This window comes from Mobula birostris, chromosome 3, assembly GCF_030028105.1.
Source record: "Mobula birostris isolate sMobBir1 chromosome 3, sMobBir1.hap1, whole genome shotgun sequence".
NCBI classification, from domain to species: Eukaryota; Metazoa; Chordata; class Chondrichthyes; order Myliobatiformes; family Myliobatidae; genus Mobula; species Mobula birostris.
This window is the reverse complement of record NC_092372.1, coordinates 230,505,175-230,524,193: the sequence shown is the minus strand read 5'-3', so window position 1 is coordinate 230,524,193 and position 19,019 is coordinate 230,505,175. Positions and strand designations below refer to the sequence as shown.

Sequence of the window (19,019 nt, the reverse complement as noted above, 5' to 3'; positions counted from 1 at the left end):
TCCTTTTAGAACTGAGATGCGGAGAAATTACTTTAGTCAGAAGGTGGTAAATCTGTGGAATTTGTTGCCACGATTGGCTGTGGAGGCCATGTCATTGAGTGTATTTAAGGCACATATAGATAGGTTCTTGATTAGCCAGGGTAACAAAGGGTATGGGGAGAAGGCAGAGGAGTTGGGATGACTGGAAGAATTGGATCAGCCCATGATTGAATGGCGGAGCAGACTGGTTGGGCAGAATGGCCTACTTCTGCTCCTATACCTTATGGTCTTATGATTATTTGAATTGGAGACGTCTTTTTAGAACAGATGCGGTGAAATTACTTTAGTGAGAGGGTGGTAAATCTGTAGGATTTGTTGCCAAAAGAGGCTGTGATGGCTAAGTCATTGGGTGTACGTAAGGCAGAGATAGATAGGCTCTTGAATAGCCAGGGCATCAAAGGGTATGGGGAGAAGGCAGAGGAATGGGGATGATAGATCAGCCCGTAATTGAACAGCGGAGCAGACTCGATAGGCCGAATGGCCCAGTTCTGCTCCTATACCTTCTGGTTTTATGGTCTGATGAAACTGGCGAGTGTTATAAGGACGTTCACAAAAATGATTCCTGGATTGAATGGTCTGTCATATGGAAAGCGTTTGATGTCTCTCGGCTTGCGTTCACCGGAATTCAGAAGAATGAGCGGTGATCTCCTTGAAGAATGGTGAAAGGCCTCAATAGGCTGATGTGGAGAGGATGTTTCTTATTTTGGGAGGGTCTAAGACAAAAGGATACTGCGTTAGATAGAGGGGCTTCCTTTTAGAACGGAGATGAGGAGGAATTTCTTTGGCCAGATGGTGGTGAATCTGTGGATTGCTTTGCCACAGGCATCTGTGGAGGCCAAGTCTTTATATATATTTAAGGCAGAAGTTTATAGATTCTTTATCTATAAGGAGATCCCTCCTCCCCCCTCGTACCCCATCTGTTATTTACTTTTATACACACATTCTTTCTCTCACTCTCCTTTTTCTCCCTCTGTCCCTCTGACTATACCCCTTGCCCATCCTCTGGGTCCCCCCCCCCGTCTTTCTCCCCGTCTTTCTCCCCGTCTTTCTCCCCGTCTTTCTCCCCGGATCTCCTGTCCCATGATCCTCTCATATCCCCTTTGCCAATCACCTGTCCAGCTCTTTGCTCCATCCCTCCCCCTCCTGTCTTCTCCTATCATTTTGGATCTCCCCTCCCCCTCCCACTTTCAAATCTCTTACTCACTCTTCCTTCAGTTAGTCCTGACGAAAGGTCTCGGCCTGAAACGTCGACTGCACCTCTTCCTAGAGATGCTGCCTGGCCTGCTGCGTTCACCAGCAACTTTGATGTGTGTTGCTTGAATTTCCAGAATCTGCAAAATTCCAGTTGTTTAGATTCTTTATCGATTTGGGTATGAAGGGATACAGGGAGATGGCAGGTGATTGGGTCTGAGATGAAAATTGGATCCGCCATAATAAAATGGCGGAGCAAAGTAGATGGGCCAGTAGCCTACTTCTGCTCCCTTATCATATGGTCTTATGATACTAGTGGTCTCTGTCTCACCCCCGATGCGGCCGTAGGATATTACCGGAGTTTTATGACTTATGGGTTGGACCGTGTTCTGTAGTTCCCATTGCACTCTTTCAGTTTTGTGCTGTTATATTCTGTGTGTTCGCCTGTTCTTTCTTGTTGCCATTTGGGCGACTTATTCATTTTAGGTTTTTTTGCGGGGATAGTTTGGGGTTTAAATGTCCTTGTTGCTGAGTGCGCGATTTGTATTTTTCATTGCGCGGGAGTGGCTTGGGCGGTGGTGGGGTGGGGGTGGCTTGTTCGGAGTCCGTGATTTGTGTTTTTTTGCGCGTGGGGGCGGTGGGTTGATGATTACTCAGAATGTGGTCGGTGTCTGGAATCAGTGGCGGTGAAGTAGATAGCAGAGGGACGTTTAAGAGGCTTTTAGCTATGAACACTTCTTAGGGGAATTGAGAGATATGGATCCCAAACGAACAGAAATGATATTGTCGTTGATTTAATGTTAACTCATACTTGTCAGGTACTGTGCCGCACTTATGAAATTTATTAAGCACTCTAGGATGCAGACCATCTGGCCCTGGGGATTTATCTGCCTGCATCCCTTCAATTTACCTAACACCACTTCCCTACTAACATGTATTTCGCTCAGTTCCTCCATCTCACTGGACCCTCTGTCCCCTACTATTTCTGGAAGATTATTTATGTCCTCCTTAGTGAAGACAGAACCAAAGTAATTATTCAATTGGTCTGCCATGTCCTTGCTCCCCATAATCAATTCACCTGTTTCTGTCTGTAGGGGACCTACATTTGTCTTTACCAGTCTTTTCCTTTTTACATATCTATAAAAGCTTTTACAGTCAGTTTTTATGTTCCCTGCCAGTTTTCTCTCATAATCTTTTTTCCCCTTCCTAATTAAGCCCTTTGTCCTCCTCTGCTGAACTCTGAATTTCTCCCAGTCCTCAGGTGAGCCACTTTCTCTGGCTGATTTGTATGCTTCTTCTTTGGAATTGATACTATCCCTAATTTCTCTTGGCAGCCACGGGTGCACTACCTTCCTTGATTTATTCTTTTGCCAAACTGGGATGAACAATTGTTGTAGTTCATCCATGCGATCTTTAAATGCTTGCCATTGCATATCCGCCGTCAACCCTTCAAGTGTCATTTGCCAGTCTATCTTTGCTAATTCACGTCTCATACCTTCAAAGTTACCCTTCTTTAAGTTCAGAACCTTTGTTTCTGAATTAACTATGTCACTCTCCATCTTAATGAAGAATTCCACCATATTATGGTCACTCTTACCCAAGGGGCCTCTCACGACAAGATTGCTAATTAACCCTTCCTCATTACTTATTTCTTAGATAGGAGGCCCACAACCCTCTATACACTAACTGCGATGTGACCAATGTCTTATAAAGCCTCTGCATCACTTGGTTGCATTATATCCTTCCCACCCAGCTGTTGCACAGTTCTATTAAGTTTTTTTGTGAATGGTACACAAGGAATGATGGACTCGAGACAGGCAGGGTTTGCAGAAGCTGTTTCGCTGATTTAATTTGACAGAATTTCCATAGAGTGTGATTAACACATACGATCAGAGTGAGGGAAGACCAGCGCAGGCAGCGGGCGGTGAACCGGACAACGCACATCGGCCCCTCACAAAGGCTCGAAGATGCCGTACTGCCGGTCGGTTCCCTGGTGACATGCTTTCTATACACGCACCACCACCAGCTGTTGTTCTTCACTCCAAGCTCGACTACAAAATAGGGAGAGAGAGAGGCTTGCTGTGAAAACTGCTGCTTGAAGCCTTAGTTCGGCCCACATCACCCGGGATATGGAGCTAGATCCGTCTCTGTCTGGGTCCATTGCAGAGGCCGGAAGCGCCGGATTCTAGAATGAGAAACACAGTTAACAGCGGACTTTTTCGAGGAACATAGGGAGACGGCTGTGACCACAACCTGGGGGCCATGACGTACAACAGCGGTTGGTCAGGTTAGACCCAACATGATTGTTCTGAAGGGGCGTCCTTGTGGCTATGCTGCTGGTACCTGCTTTGTCAGGATAAATTAGTCATTAGACATTCCGGGATTAAAATATCTCATTTAGGTTTGAAATATCTAATACTGGAGGGTTTTCCTTGAAGGTGAGAGGCGGTAGAATTTGAGGGGTACGTTTTTTTTTATTCATAGAGCTGCGGAAGCTGGAATACGCTCCCTTACGGTGGTAGAGTCTAATACATCAGAGGCTTTGGAGATACGTTTGGATAGACAATGGATTTAATGAAGATGTGGGTATATGGACACGGTGTAGGTAGGAGGGATTAGAGTTTGGCTACTTTCGATTTTCCGTTTAGCTGGTTCGGGAAAACGGTGTCCGCCGAATAGCCTGTTCCGGTGCTGTACTCTTCTCTGTTCGGTACCATGACGACATTTCATAAGGAAATTCGTTCCAAAGTATCTGGAGCCTTTGTAATTACGGCATTTGCACCGCAGCTGGCTTGGTTATAAGAGAGAGGGAGATAGTGAATACTTATGATCTAAAGCCATGGTCAGTGGTGCGAAAGAGGGATTTAGAACATAGAACATAGAACATAGAATAGTACAGCACAGTACAGGCCCTTCGGCCCACAATGTTGTGCCGACCCTCAAACCCTGCCTCCCATATAAGCCCCCACCTTAGATTCCTCCATATACCTGCCTAGTAGTCTCTTAAACTTCACTAGTGTATCTGCCTCCACCACTGACTCAGGCAGTGCATTCCACGTACCAACCACTCTCTGAGTAAAAAACCTTCCTCTAATATCCCCCTTGAACTTCCCACCCTTACCTTAAAGCCATGTCCTCTTGCATTGAGCAGAGGTGCCCTGAGGAAGAGGCGCTGGCTATCCACTCTATCTATTCCTCTTATTATCTTGTACATTTGTGTCGGAGCCCGTAGTTTGTTCAATATATTAACAATTTAGATCCGAATGAGGAGATATTATTAATAATTTCACCGGCATGATATTGACGAGTGGCATTATTGATATTATAGGCAGTCAGACCACAGGACGATATTGATCACGTGGGCAGGTGAAAGTTAATCCTGAAAAATGTACAAGGCTCAAAGTTCAAAGTACATTTATTGTCAAAGTATGTATTCTTCATCCAACGTAAAGATTCGTTTCCTTATAGGCAACCACGAAACAAAGAACCCCGATGGAATTCATTAAAAGCAAAGGATTATCATCAAACACCTGGTGTTCAGAGAGAGAAAGAGAGAGGGAGAGAGAGAGAGAGAGAGAGAGAGAGAGACGGTGCAAACATTAAAACAAGCAAACGGCATTCAGAACTGAAGATCACAATGTGAGATCCAGAAGTCCACTATTTGCCAGCCCCAACCTCAGTCCAGCACAGGGACGAGCAAACCCCACGAAAGCCGCCTATTCCTCGTCTCCGATCTCGACAGCCTATAATTTCAATCTAGCCCGGCACGTAAATCGTCCAAACCTTAGTGCATTGTTCGCTCTCGGTTTTAGGCTCGGGATCCACCGTCTTGATTCGGCCAGTATCCGATCTTTGCAATTCGTCGGTGCTCTTAAAGCAATGAATCCTCTAATCCATCCTCGATTCGGTTCCGCCCCATCCACTTGCATTCGTCCGCTCAGGCAACTCCGGCCCAGACATGGTGCAGCCGTCCTGCCCCACCGGGACCCCAGCCCACACAGTAAAAATGCCAGATCGTACAGCTCATTTCCGACAGGGAAGCTACAGGCTACTGCTTGTTGCTATTGGTTACCAGAAAAAAGTCCGAGTAACAACGTACTTAGTTGCTTTCTTTGTTTAATTGGCTATCAACACGCTGACCGAAAGAAGCTGTAGAAGGTTGTAAATCTAGTCAGCTCCATCTTGGGCACTAGACTACAAAGTACCCAGGACATATTCAGGGATCGGCGTCTCAGAAAGGCAGCGTCCATTATTAAAGGCCTCCAGCACCCAGGACATGCCCTTTTCTCACTGTTACCATCAGGTAGGAGGTACAGAAGCCTGAAGGCACACACTCAGCGATTCAGGAACAGCTTCTTCCCCTCTGCCATCCGATTCCTAAATGGACATTGAACCCTTGGACACTACCTCACTTTTTTAATATACAGTATTTGTTTTGCACATTTTTAATAATCTATTCAAAATACGTAATTGATTTACTTGTTTATTTATTATTATTTTATTTTATTATTTTTTTCTCTCTCTACGAGATTATATGTTGCATTGAACTGCTGCTGCTTAATTAACAAATTTCACGTCACCTGCCGGTGATAATAAACCTGATTCTGATTCCGATTCACCAGCGCCATCACATATTGGGGAAAAAAACTTAGGATCCTGGAAATACTGAAAAAAAAGTGGGTCATTGTGAAGAGCATCCGTAACGGTGGCAGCGTAGGTAGATGAATAGATATAGGATAAACACACACAAAATGCTGGAGGAACTCAGCAGGACAGGCAGCATCTATGGAAAAAAGTACAGTCGACGTTTCGGGCCGAAACCCTTCGGCAGGACTGGAGAAAATAACCTGCCCCCTTCACTTCCTCCCTCACCACCATTCGGGGCCCTGAACACTCCTCCCAGGTGAAGTGATACTTCAACTGCGAGTCTGTTGTGGTCATTTGCTATGCTGGGTGCTCCTGGTGTAGGCTCCTGTATTATCGCTGAGACCCGACATAGATTGAAAGACCGCTTGGACGAGAATCTACCAGAAAAAACGGGATCTCCCAGTAACCACTTTCCACCTTCCATTCCAATTCCTATATGCCCATCCATGGCCTCCTCTACTGTCGTGATGAGGTCACACTTAGGTTGGAGGAACAACACCTTATATTCCGTTTGTATAGCCACCAACCTGATGGCATGAAAGTCGCTTTCTCAAAATTCCGGTAATGCTCCCACCCCTCCACCATTTCCCATCCCTTTTTCCCTCTCTCACCTCAACTCCTTGCCCGCCCATCGCCTCGCTCTGGTGCCCCTTCCTCTTTTTCTCTTTCTTCCATGGCTCTCTATCTCTATCACCAATCAACTTCCCAGTTCATTACTCATTCCTCCTTCTTCACCTATAACCTGGTGGTTCTCTCGCCCCTCCCTCCAACTTTTAAATATACTCCTCCGCTTTTTTCTCCAGTCCTGCCGAAGGGTATTGGTAACGTCCCGAAACGTCGACTGTGTTTTTTTCCCATAGATGCTGCCTGACTTGTTGAGTTCCTCCAGTATTTTGTGTGTGGCTATGGCAAAAATATGGTGACTTGGTACAACTTTATAAGACATTGATTATGTCATGTGAGATGTGGCAGTCTTGGGGGAACGCCCTTCTCCCGCAGAGTCACATCTGCCAGAAGTGCATACGGCTGGGCGATCTGGAAGACCATGTAAGGAATCTGGAGCAGCAGCTGGATGACCTTTGACTCATAAGGGAGAATGAGGCAGTCATAGATGAGAGCTACAGGGAGGTAGTCACTGCTAGGCTGTCGGAAGCAGGTCGTTGGGTGACAGTCAGAGGGGGGAAAGCGAAGGTGAGCAGACAGGTAGTGCAGAGCAACCCTGTAGCCTTTCCCCTGAATAATAAGTTTACCATCCTGGATACTGTTGGCGGGGACGACCGACCAGGTGTGAACCACAGTGACAGGGCCTCCGGCACTGAGCCTGACCCTGTGGTGCAGAAGGGTGGGACGGAGAAGAGGAGAGCTGTCGTCATTGCAGACTCTATAGTTAGGGGAGCAGACAGGAGATTTTGTGGGCGTGAGAAGGACACCCGCATGGTTTGTTGCGTCCCGGGTGCCAGGGTCCGGGATGTCTCTGATCGGGTGAACAACATCCTGGTACGAGAGGGAAAGCAACCAGAAGTCGTGATACATATTGGGACCAACGACATAGGCAGGAAGAGGGATGAGGTCCTGAAATGTGAGTTTCAGGAATTAGGCAGAAGGCTGAAGAACAGGACCTCAAGGGTGACGTTCTCAAGATTGCTGCCAGTGCTACGTGACAGAGATGGTAAGAATTGGAGGAGATGGCAGTTGAATGCGTGACTGAGGAGTTGGTGCAGGGAGCAGGGATTTAGATTTTTAGATCATTGGGATCTCTTCTGGGGAAGGTGGGACCTGTACAGATTGGATGGGTTGCACCTGAACTCGAGGGGGAGCAATATCCTTGCAGGTAGGTTTGCTAGCATGGTTCGGGAGGGTTTAAACTAAATTGCGAGGGGGATGGGACCCAGAGCGATAGAGCAGTGAAAGAAGTGCATGGAGTAAAGCCAGATCTAACATACAGAGAGGCTTTGAGGAAAGAGAAGCAGAATAAATGGTGTAAAGACAGTAAGGTAGAAGGGCTGAAATGTGTGTACCTCAATGCAAGAAGCATCAGGAACAAAGGTGATGAACTGAGAGCTTGGATACATACATGGAATTATGATGTAGTGGCCATTACAGAGACTTGGCTGGCACCAGAGCAGGAATGGATTCTCGATATTCCTGGATCCTGGATTTCAGTGCTTTAAAAGTGATAGAGAGGGCGGAAAAAGGGGACGAGGGGTGGCATTACTGGTCAGGGATACTATTACAGCTACAGAAAGGGTGGGTAGTGTCAATATGGGTAGAAGTCAGGAACAGGAAGGGAGCAGTTACTCTACTGGGGGTATTCTATAGGCCCCCTGGTAGCAGCAGAGATACGGAGGAGCAGATTGGGAGGCAGATTTTGGAAAGGTGCAAAAATAACAGGGTTGTTATCATGGGTGACTTTAACTTCCCTAATATTGATTGTCACCTGATTAGTTCCAAGGGTTTAGATGGGGCAACATTTGTTAAGTGTGTCCAGGATGGATTCCGGTCACAGTATGTGGACAGGCCGACCAGGGGGAATGCCATACCAGATCTAGTACTAGGTAATGAACCAGGACAGGTCACAGATCTCTCAGTGGGTGAGCATCTGGGGGACAGTGACTACCGCTCCCTGGCCTTTATAATTATCATGGAAAAGGATAGAATCAAAGAGGACAGGAAAACTTTTAACTGGGGAAAGGCAAATTATGAGGCTATACGGCTAGAACTTGCAGGTGTGAATTGGGATGATGTTTTTGCAGGGAAATGTACTATGGACATGTAGTTGATGTTTAGAGATCTCTTGCGGGATGTAAGGGATAAATTCGTCCCGGTGAGGAAGATAAAGAATGGTAGGGTGAAGGAACTATGGGTGACAAGTGAGGTGGGAAATCTAGTCAGGAGGAAGAAGGCAGCATACAGGAGGTTTAGGAAGCAAGGATCAGATGGGTCTATTGAGGAATATAGGGAAGCAAGAAAGGAGCTTAAGAAGGGGCTGAGAAGAGCAAGAAGGGGGCATGAGAAGGCCTTGGCGAGTAGGGTAAAGGAGAACCCCAAGGCATTCTTCAATTATGTGAAGTAAAAAAGGATGACAGGAGTGAACGTAGGACCGATCAGAGATAAAGGTGGGAAGATGTGCCGGGAGGCTGTGGAAGTGAGTGAGGTCCTCAACGAATATTTCTTTTCGGTATTCACCAATGAGAGGGAACTTGATGATGGTGAGGACAATATGAGTGAGGTTGATGTTCTGGAGCATGCTGATATTAAGGGACAGGAGGTGTTGGAGTTGTTAAAATACATTAGGACAGATAAGCCCCCGGGGCCTGATGGAATATTCCCCAAGCTGCTCCACGAGGCGAGAGAAGAGATTGCTGATCCTCTGGCTAGGATCTTTAGGTCCTCGTTGTCCACAGGAATGGTACCGTACCGGAGGACTGGAGGGAGGCGAATGTTGTTCCCTTGTTCAAAAAAGGTAGGAGGGATAGTCCGGGTAATTATAGACCAGTAAGCCTTATGTCTGTGGTGGGAAAGCTGTTGGAAAAGATTCTTAGAGATAGGATCTGTAGGCATTTAGAGAATCATGGTCTGATCAGGGAGAGTCAGCATGGCTTTGTGAAGGGTAGATCGTGTCTAACAAGCCTGATAGAGTTCTTTGAGGAGGTGACCAGGCATATAGATGAGGGTAGTGCAGTGGATGTGATCTATATGGATTTTAGTAAGGCATTTGACAAGGTTCCACATGGTAGGCTTATTCAGAAAGTTAGAAGGCATGGGATCCAGGGAAGTTTGTCCAGGTGGATTTAGAACTGGCTTGCCTACAGAAGGCAGAGGGTGGTGGTGGAGGGAGTACACTCAGATTGGAGGATTGTGACTAGTGGTGTCCCACAAGGATCTGTTCTATGACCTCTACTTTTCGTGATTTTTATTCACGACCTGGATGTGTGGGTAGAGGGGTGGGTTGGCAAGTTTGCAGACGACACAAAGGTTGGTAGTGTTGTAGATAGTGTAGAGGATTGTCAAAGATTGCAGAGAGACATTGATAGGATGCAGAAGTGGGCTGAGAAGTGGCAGATGGAGTTCAACGTGGAGAAGTGTGAGGTGGTACACTTTGGAAGGACAAACTCCAAGGCAGAGTACAAAGTAAATGGCAGTATAGTTGGTAGTGTGGAGGTGCAGAGGGATCTCGGGGTACATGTCCACAGATCCCTGAAAGTTGCCTCACAGGTGGATAGGATAGCTAAGAAAGCTTATGGGGTGTTAGCTTTCATAAGTCGAGGGATAGAGTTTAAGAGTCGCGATGTAATGATACAGCTCTATAAAACTCTGGTTAGGCCACACTTGGAGTACTGTGTTCAGTTCTGGTCACCTCACTATAGGAAGGATGTGGAAGCATTGGAAAGGGTACAGAGGAGATTTACCAGGATGCTGCCTGGTTTAGAAAGTATGCATTATGATCAGAGATTAAGGGGGCTAGGGCTTTACTCTTTGGAGAGAAGGAGGATGAGAGGAGACATGATAGAGGTGTACAAGGTAATAAGAGGAATAGATAGAGTGGATAGTCAGCGTCTCTTCCTTAGGACACCTCTGCTCAATGCAAGAGGACATGGCTTTAAGGTAAGGGGTGGGAAGTTCAAGGGGGATATTAGAGGAAGGTTTTTTACTCAGAGAGTGGTTGGTGCGTGGAATGCACTGCCTGAGTCAGTGGTGGAGACAGATACACTAGTGAAGTTTAAGAGACTACTAGACAGGTATGTGGAGGAATCTAAGGTGGGGGCTTATATGGGAGGCAGGGTTTGAGGGTCGGCACAACATTGTGGGCCAAAGGACCTGTAATGTGCAGTACTATTCTATTGATTAGATCAGCATGGAGGTCGGTGACCAGTGGTGTGCCTCAGGGATCTGTTCTGGGACCACTTCTCTTCGTGATTTTTATAAATGACCTGGATGAAGAGGTGGAGGGATGAGTTAATACATTTGCTGATAAACCATAGAGTTTCTCGTGTTTATAAACCATAGAAACTACAGCACAGAAACAGGCCTTTTGGCCCTTCTTGGCTGTGCCGAACCATTTTCTGCCTAGTCCCACTGACCTGCACACGGACCATATCCCTCCATACACCTCCCATCCATGTATCTGTCCAATTTATTCTTAAATGCTAAAAAAAGAACCCGCATTTACCACCTCGTCTGACAGCTCAATCCATACTCCCACCACTCTCTGTGTGAAGAAGCCCCCCCCCCCAATGTTCTCTTTAAACTTTTCCCCCCTCAGCCTTAACCCATGTCCTCTGGTTTTTTTCTCCCCTTGCCTCAGTGGGAAAAGCCTGCTTGCATTCACTCTATCTATACCCATCATAATTTTATATACCTCTATCAAATCTCCCCTCATTCTTCTACGCTCCAGGGAATTAAGTCCTTACCTATTCAACCTTTCTCTGTAACTGAGTTTCTCAAGTCCTGGCAACATCCTTGTAAACCTTCTCTGCACACTTTCAACCTTATTTATATCCTTCCTGTAATTTGGTGACCAAAACTGAACACAATACTCCAGACTCGGCCTCACCAATGCCTTATACAACCTCATCATAACATTCCAGCTCTTATACTCAATACTTTGATTAATAAAGGCCAATGTACCAAAAGCTCTCTTTACGACCCTATCTACCTGTGACGCCACTTTTAGGGAATTTTGTATCTGTATTCCCAGATCCCTCTGTTCCACTGCACTCCTCAGTGCCTTACCATTAACCCTGTATGTTCTACCTTGGTTTGTCCTTCCAACGTGCAATACCTCACACTTGTCTGTACTAAACTCCATCTGCCATTTGTCAGCCCATTTTTCCAGCTGGTCCAAGTCCCTCTGCAGGCTCTGAAAACCTTCCTCACTGTCTACTACACCTCCAATCTTTGTATCATCAGCAAACTTGCTGATCCAATTTATCACATTATCATCCAGATCATTGATATAGATGACAAATAACAATGGACCCAGCACTGATCCCTGTGGCACACCACTAGTCACAGGCCTCCACTCAGAGAAGCAATTCTCTACCACCACTCTTTGGCTTCTTCCATTGAGCCAATGTCTCATCCAATTTACCACCTCTCCATGTATACCTAGCAACTGAATTTTCCTAACTAACCTCCCATGCGGGACCTTTGATGACACAAAGGTTGGGGCTAGCGTGAATAGTGTGGAGGCTGTCAGAGGTTATTGCGGGACATTGATAGGATGTAAAACTGGGCTGAGGAGTGGCAGATGGAGTTCAACCCGGATAACAGTGAGGTGGATACATTTTCGTAGGTCAAGTATGATTGTAGAATATAGTATTAACGGTAACACACTTGGCAGTGTGGTGGATCAGAGGGATCTTGCGGTCCGAGTCCATAGGACGCTCAAAGCTGATATGCAGGATGGCTCTGTGGTTAAGAAAGCATAACGTGTATTGGCCTTCATCAACCTTGGGTTTGAGTTTAGGAGCCCAGAGGTAATGTTGCGGCTGTATAGGACCCTGGTCAGACCCTACTTGGAGTACTGTGCTCAGTTATGGTCGCCTCACTACAGGAAGGATGAGGAAAGCATAGAAAAGGTGCAGACGAGATTTACAAGGATATTTACTGGATTGGGGAGTATTCCTTATGAGATTACCTTGAGTGAACTCGGACTTTTCTCCTTGGAGCGACGGAGGAGAGAGGTGACCTGATAGAGGTGTATAAGATGATGAGAGGCATTGATCGTGTGAATAGCCAGGGCTGAAATGGCTAGCACGAGAGGGTACAGTTTTAAGGCGGTTGGAAGTAGGTACAGAGGAGATGTCAGGGGTAAGTTTTTTACACAGAGAGTGGTGAGTACGTGGAATAGGCTGCCAGCGACGGCGGTGGAGGCGGATATGATAGGGTCTTTTAAGAGACTCCTGGATGGGGACATGGAGACTAAAAATTAGAGGGCTATGGGTAACCCGAGGTAATTTCTAAAGTAGGGACATGTTCGGCACAGCTTTAGTTTTTTTTTATGTTTCTATGTTAATGTGAGGAGATATTTTCCCTGAGGATGTGTAACCTAAAGGTTGTTGGAGGGAAGACTCACGCAACGAAATCTGACACTTCAAACGCTGATGCAGAGAAGGCTGTGAAAGCAAAATATGCTTGGGAATATATAGCTCAATAACCTTTCGGCAAGGGTACGCGGACTAGTGCTGGTCTCCTCCGAGAGGTGTACATGGGCAATGAGCTGTTGATCCCAGGAGGAGTAACACAATACCCGGAACAATACAGCACAGTATAGGGAACCTACTTATAGTCAAGATTTCCAGACCTAGTTCCAGTACATGATTTACAAGCCTCACTCTCTGCGTATTATTGTGTTCCGGCTATGTACATTGTAAACATTTATATCATATCTATTTCTAATAACACTCTAGGAGTGTAGTCCAGGGAAGTAACGCCGTCTGTCGTTGAAAAAATAAATCCATATAAATCAGTACACTTTTTCCTCCTCGCTTTAAAGTTGTGTCCTCTCATGCTTGATAACCTGGAAAAAAATAGTCTGGCTGTCTACTCTGAAAGTAACTCCTATACTTTTATCAACTTTTGTCGGGTCTTCTGACTATCCGAGAGAGAGAGCAATCCACGGTGTTACAAATTCTTGTCATAATTTATACGTTCTGATTAAGGCAATATCCTGGTGAAGTTTGTCTACAACCTCTGCCAGCCTCCACAGGCTTCCGGCAATGGTGAGACTTGAATTGCCGTCACGACTTTCAACGTGCTTCAGTCATTTCTTGTACATCTGAAACATAAATTCTCGACCTTTATACTCAGCACCCTTACTGGTGAAGTGCATGTCGTATTTACCACCCCCTCCATTTGAGTTGGCAATTTCAGGGTTCTGTGGAATTGAACCGCATGATCCATCTGTACTTTAATACTCCTCGGAACTCAGGCTTCTACCCGCCTACATTTCCTTTCCTGATGAAGTGTCTCAGCATGAAACATCGACTGTATATTCCCCTCCGTAGGTGCTGCCTGGCCTGCTGAGTTAATTTTGTATTTTGTTCCTGATGCTCGAGATTCCCAGCATCTGCAGATGTTCTTGTGTTTATTATTTCCTGCCATTTGTTGTGTATTTTCATCCTACATTAGAGCACCCGAAGCGCAAAACCTAACACGACTTTGGATTGAATTCTATCTGTTATTTTACCGTCCATACCTCCGACTGTGCTACTGCATGTCATGCTGTATCATTTGACATTTTTTTCTCTATCCACAACATCGCTAATTATGTGTGTTGTTTACAAACTTACTAATCGGTTGACATAGGATAGATCTGGTCCTAGGGTTGAGGTTCTGAACTGGAAGAAGGCCAAATTTGAAGAAATGAGAAAGGATCTAAAAAGTGTGGATTGGGACAGGTTGTTCTCTGGCAAAGATGTGATTGGTAGGTGGGAAGCCTTCAAAGGAGAAATTTTGAGAGTGCAGAATTTGTATGTTCCTGTCAGGATTAAAGGCAAATTGAATAGGAATAAGGAACCTTGGTTCTCAAGGGATATTGCAACTCTGATAAAGAAGAAGAGGGAGTTGTATGAAAGTATAGGAAACAGGGGGTAAATCAGGTGCTTGAGGAGTATAAGAAGTGCAAGAAAATACTTAAGAAAGAAATCAGGAGGGCTAAAAGAAGACATGAGGTTGCCTTGGCAGTCAAAGTGAAGGATAATCCAAAGAGCTTTTACAAGTATATTAAGAGCAAAAGGATTGTAAGGGATAAAATTGGTCCTCTTGAAGATCAGAGTGGTCGGTTTTGTGCGGAACCAACGGAAATGGGGGAGATCTTAAATAGGTTTTTTGCGTCTGTATTTACTAAGGAAGCTGGCATGAAATCTATGGAATTGAGGGAATCAAGTAGTGAGACCATGGAAACTGTACAGATTGAAAAGGAGGAGGTGCTTGCTGTCTTGAGGAAAATTAAAGTGGATAAATCCCTGGGGCCTGACAGCGTGTTCCCTCGGACCTTGAAGGAGACTAGTGTTGAAATTGCGGGGGCCCTGGCAGAAATATTTAAAATGTCGCTGTCTACGGGTGAAGTGCCGGAGGATTGGAGAGTCGCTCATGTTGTTCCGTTGTTTAAAAAAGGATTGAAAAGTAATCCGGGAAATTATAGGCCGGTGAGTTTAACGTCAGTAGCAGGTAAGTTATTGGAGGAAGTAGTAAGAGACAGAATCTACAAGCATTTGGATAGACAGGGGCTTATTAGGGAGAGTCAACATGGCTTTGTGCGTGGTAGGTCATGTTTGACCAATCTATTGGAGGTTTTTCGAGGAGGTTACCAGGAAAGTGGATGAAGGGAAGGCAGTGGATATTGTCTACATGGACTTCAGTAAGGCCTTTGACAAGGTCCCACATGGGAGGTTAGTTAGGAAAATTCAGTCGCTAGGTATACATGGAGAGGTGGTAAATTGGATTAGACATTGGCTCGATGGAAGAAGCCAAAGAGTGGTGGTAGAGAATTGCTTCTCTGAGTGGAGGCCTGTGACTAGTGGTGTGCCACAGGGATCAGTGCTGGGTCCATTGTTATTTGTCATCTATATCAATGATCTGGATGATAATGTGGTAAATTGGATCAGCAAGTTTGCTGATGATACAAAGATTGGAGGTGTAGTAGACAGTGAGGAAGGTTTTCAGAGCCTGCAGAGGGACTTGGACCAGCTGGAAAAATGGGCTGACAAATGGCAGATGGAGTTTAATACTGACAAGTGTGAGGTATTGCATATTGGAAGGACAAACCAATATAGAACATACAGGGTTAATGGTAAGGCACTGAGGAGTGCAGTGAAACAGAGGGATCTGGGAATACAGATACAAAATTCCCTAAAAGTGTCATCACAGGTAGATAGAGTCATAAAGAGAGCTTTTGGTACATTGGCCTTTATTAATCAAAGTATTGAGTATAAGAGCTGGAATGTTATGATGAGGTTGTATAAGGCCGAATCTGGAGTATTGTGTTCAGTTTTGGTCACCAAATTACAGGAAGGATATAAATAAGGTTGAAAGAGTGCAGAGAAGGTTTACAAGGATGTTGCCGGGACTTGAGAAACTCAGTTACAGAGAAAGGTTGAATAGGTTAGGACTTTATTCCCTGGAGCGTAGAAGAATGAGGGGAGATTTGATAGAGGTATATAAAATTATGATGGGTATAGATAGAGTGAATGCAAGCAGACTTTTTCCACTGAGGCAAGGGGAGAAAAAAACCAGAGGACATGGGTTAAAGGTGAGGGGGGAAAAGTTTAAAGGGAACATTAGGGGGGGCTTCTTCACACAGAGAGTGGTGGGAGTATGGAATGAGCTGCCAGACAAGGTGGTAAATGTGGGTTCTTTTGTAACATTTAAGAATAAATTGGACAGATACATGGATGGAAGGTGTATGGAGGGATATGGTCCGTGTGCAGGTCAGTGGAACTAGGCAGAAAATGGTTCAGCACAGCCAAGAAGGGCCAAAAGGCTTGTTTCTGTGCTGTAGTTTCTATGGTTTCTATGGTTCTATATATTTTATCCAATAATTTTAACATGTCGAAAGCTAGACAGATCCCAGTAGTGATCCTTGTAGGAATTTCACTGGTCACGCATCTCCAGTCAGAATCACATTACTCCACCATTACTCTGTCATATGAGGCCTTGCCAGTTTGAATCATATCTAGCAACTCTATGTGTATACTGTTCATCTTAATCTCCTGGGTCAGTTTGCCATAAGGGACCTTATAAATAACCTTACCAAAGTCCACCTTGACAACATACCCTGCCCTACCCTCATCAGTCATCGTGGTAGACTCCTCAAAGCACCTCAGACTGAAATGGTGTTGGTGCAGGGAGACAGTAGATGGGATGGTAGAATGGAGTAAAGTGAAGAGGAAAGGGAGTGGAGTGGTTGCCATGAAGGAGGGTGGAGGCAGTGGTAGATAGTACTCACATCAGAAGGTACATCAATGTGGATCGTGGGCTCCGAACGCCTCCACCTCGCACAGCGTGAGGAAAGACCTACATCTCGGCAGAAAGATGTTCAAGTACCGACCGTGAACACCAGCGGGCTCGCAGTAAAAGTAGGCAGTCTGTCCTGCTGGAACGTAGTTGATCTTTGCACAGCTGGGAAAGAGAGAAAGAGAGGACAAAGACCACAGGTCACACTAAATGAACTGGACACATCGACAGGATAGAGATCACAGGAGTTCTGGAATCATGTCCTTAACTCACACAACACCTTGAGAAATTTGGTGGGACTGGACTATCCATCTCTCCGTACCCTCCCATTGCCCTGTCCCTCCTGAATGTCGCGAAGTACTCCTTGGCCAACATATCTGGGAGACATCAAGTATACATTTACACTCATCCTATTTAGCAGCTTTAGGCACGTAACATTCGGTTGAGAGAAGGGCGCAGAAGCGCGTCATTGTGCAAGGCCGCTGAGAAGGTTCTGGAGACACTGTCTCGCGGATCGGGCGCAGAAGGAGCTTGAGTCGTAGTATCAGGGCTTCGGCGCGGACATGCCTAGGCGAGGTAAAGTTGTAAGTTACTTTCATATCTCTTTTCTCCTCCAACGTAAGAATAATAGGTATAAATGCTTGGCCAGTTTTCTGCTCTGGGTGTCAGATGTGGGATATCCGGGCGACTTCCAGCCTCCCTGATGGCCACATCTGCGCCAAATCCGCCAAGCTGTAGCTCCATCGAGACTGAGCTAGAAAAGTGAAGCTGCAGGTCGATAGCCTTGGGTTTATCAGGGAACGTGAGGAGGTGATCAATAGGAGCTACACCGGAGGCACAAGAAACAGATAAGTGGTTGACTGTCGGGAGAGGGAAGGGAGGATTTCAGGTAGTGGAGAGCACCCCTCTGGCCGATCCCTTAACAATAAGTGCTCAATTTTGAATGCTGTTGGAGGTGGGGTGGTGACCCTTACCTGGGGGAAGCAACAGTGACCGTGCCTCTAGCACTGTGTCTGGCCCTGTTGTTTAGTAGGGTAGGGAACGGAACAGGATGTCAGCGGTAGCAGCGGAGGCTATAGTTAGGGGGACAGATAGGCGATTCTGTGGGCACCAGAATGATACACAGGATAGTAGTCTGCCTCCCATGTGCCACGGTTGGTGATATTTCGGAACGCGTCCACGATATCCTGAAATGGTAGGCTTGGTACCAGATTGGTTCCAACGACATAGGCAGATAAAAGGAGGTGGACCTGATAGAAGAATACAGTGAGTTAGGAAGAAAGCTGAGAAGCTGGACCTCAAGGGTAATAAACTCAGGGTTGCTGACTGTGCCACGCGACAGTGAGTAAAAGAATAGAATGAGGTGGCCGATAAATGCGTGGCTCTAGGATTGAAGCAGGGGGCAGCGATTCAGATTTCTGGATCATTGGGGCCTCTTCTGGGTCAGATCTGGTCTGTACAAAAAGGACGGGTTGCACTTGAATCCGACGGGACCAATATCCTGGCGGGGTGATTTACTAATGCTATTGGACAAGGTTTAAACGCAATCTGTAGCGGGTGGGAACCGAAGTGAAGGGGCAGAGGATGGAGCGGTTGACGCCCAAATAGAGACAGCTTGCAGGGAGTTTGTGAGGAAGGATAGGCAGATGATAGAACTATGATGCACCCAGCCTGATGGTTTGAGATGTATCTATTTTAATGTAAAGAGTATCATAAACAAGTTGGATAAACTTAGAGCATGGATCAATACGTGGAACTATGACGTGGTGGCCATTGCAGAGACTTGGCAGGAATGGCTGCTTAGTATGCCACGCTTTGGATGTTGCTAAAAGGAAGGGGAGTGGGGCAAACGAGGTGGGGCGTGGCATTGCTCATCAGGGATAGACTCACAGCTGCAGAAAAGGAGGAAGTTGTGGAGGGATTGTCTACTGAGTCGGCGTGGGGAGTGGTAGCCAGAAACAGGAAATAGGCAATAACTCTCCTGGGTGTTTTATAGACCTCCCTCCCCATTAGTGATATGGACATCAAGGAGTAGATAGGGGGGAAGATTCTGGATCAATGCAATATTAATATGGTTGTTGTGATGGAAGATTTTAATTTTCCTAATACTGACTGGCATCTCCTTGGATCAATGAGTTTAGACGATGTGGAGTTAGTTAGGTTTATTCAGGAATGATTCCTCC

The 19,019-nt window shown here is 45.9% G+C and overlaps 1 protein-coding gene across 1 annotated transcript in view; it reads right to left on the bottom strand.

Annotated features, from left to right (window-relative positions):
• Window positions 1-3,053: 3,053 nt before the first annotated feature.
• LOC140195642 (fucolectin-like) overlaps window positions 3,054-19,019 on the bottom strand; it is a 29,654-nt gene continuing 13,688 nt past the window's right edge. The window contains exons 4-5 of the mRNA XM_072254325.1: window positions 16,829-17,001; window positions 3,054-3,415 (exon numbers count right to left, since the gene is read on the bottom strand). Coding sequence (XP_072110426.1) covers window positions 16,842-17,001 — 160 coding nt within the window. The 3' untranslated portion in view covers window positions 3,054-3,415; window positions 16,829-16,841. The remainder of the gene's footprint in view (window positions 3,416-16,828; window positions 17,002-19,019) is intronic.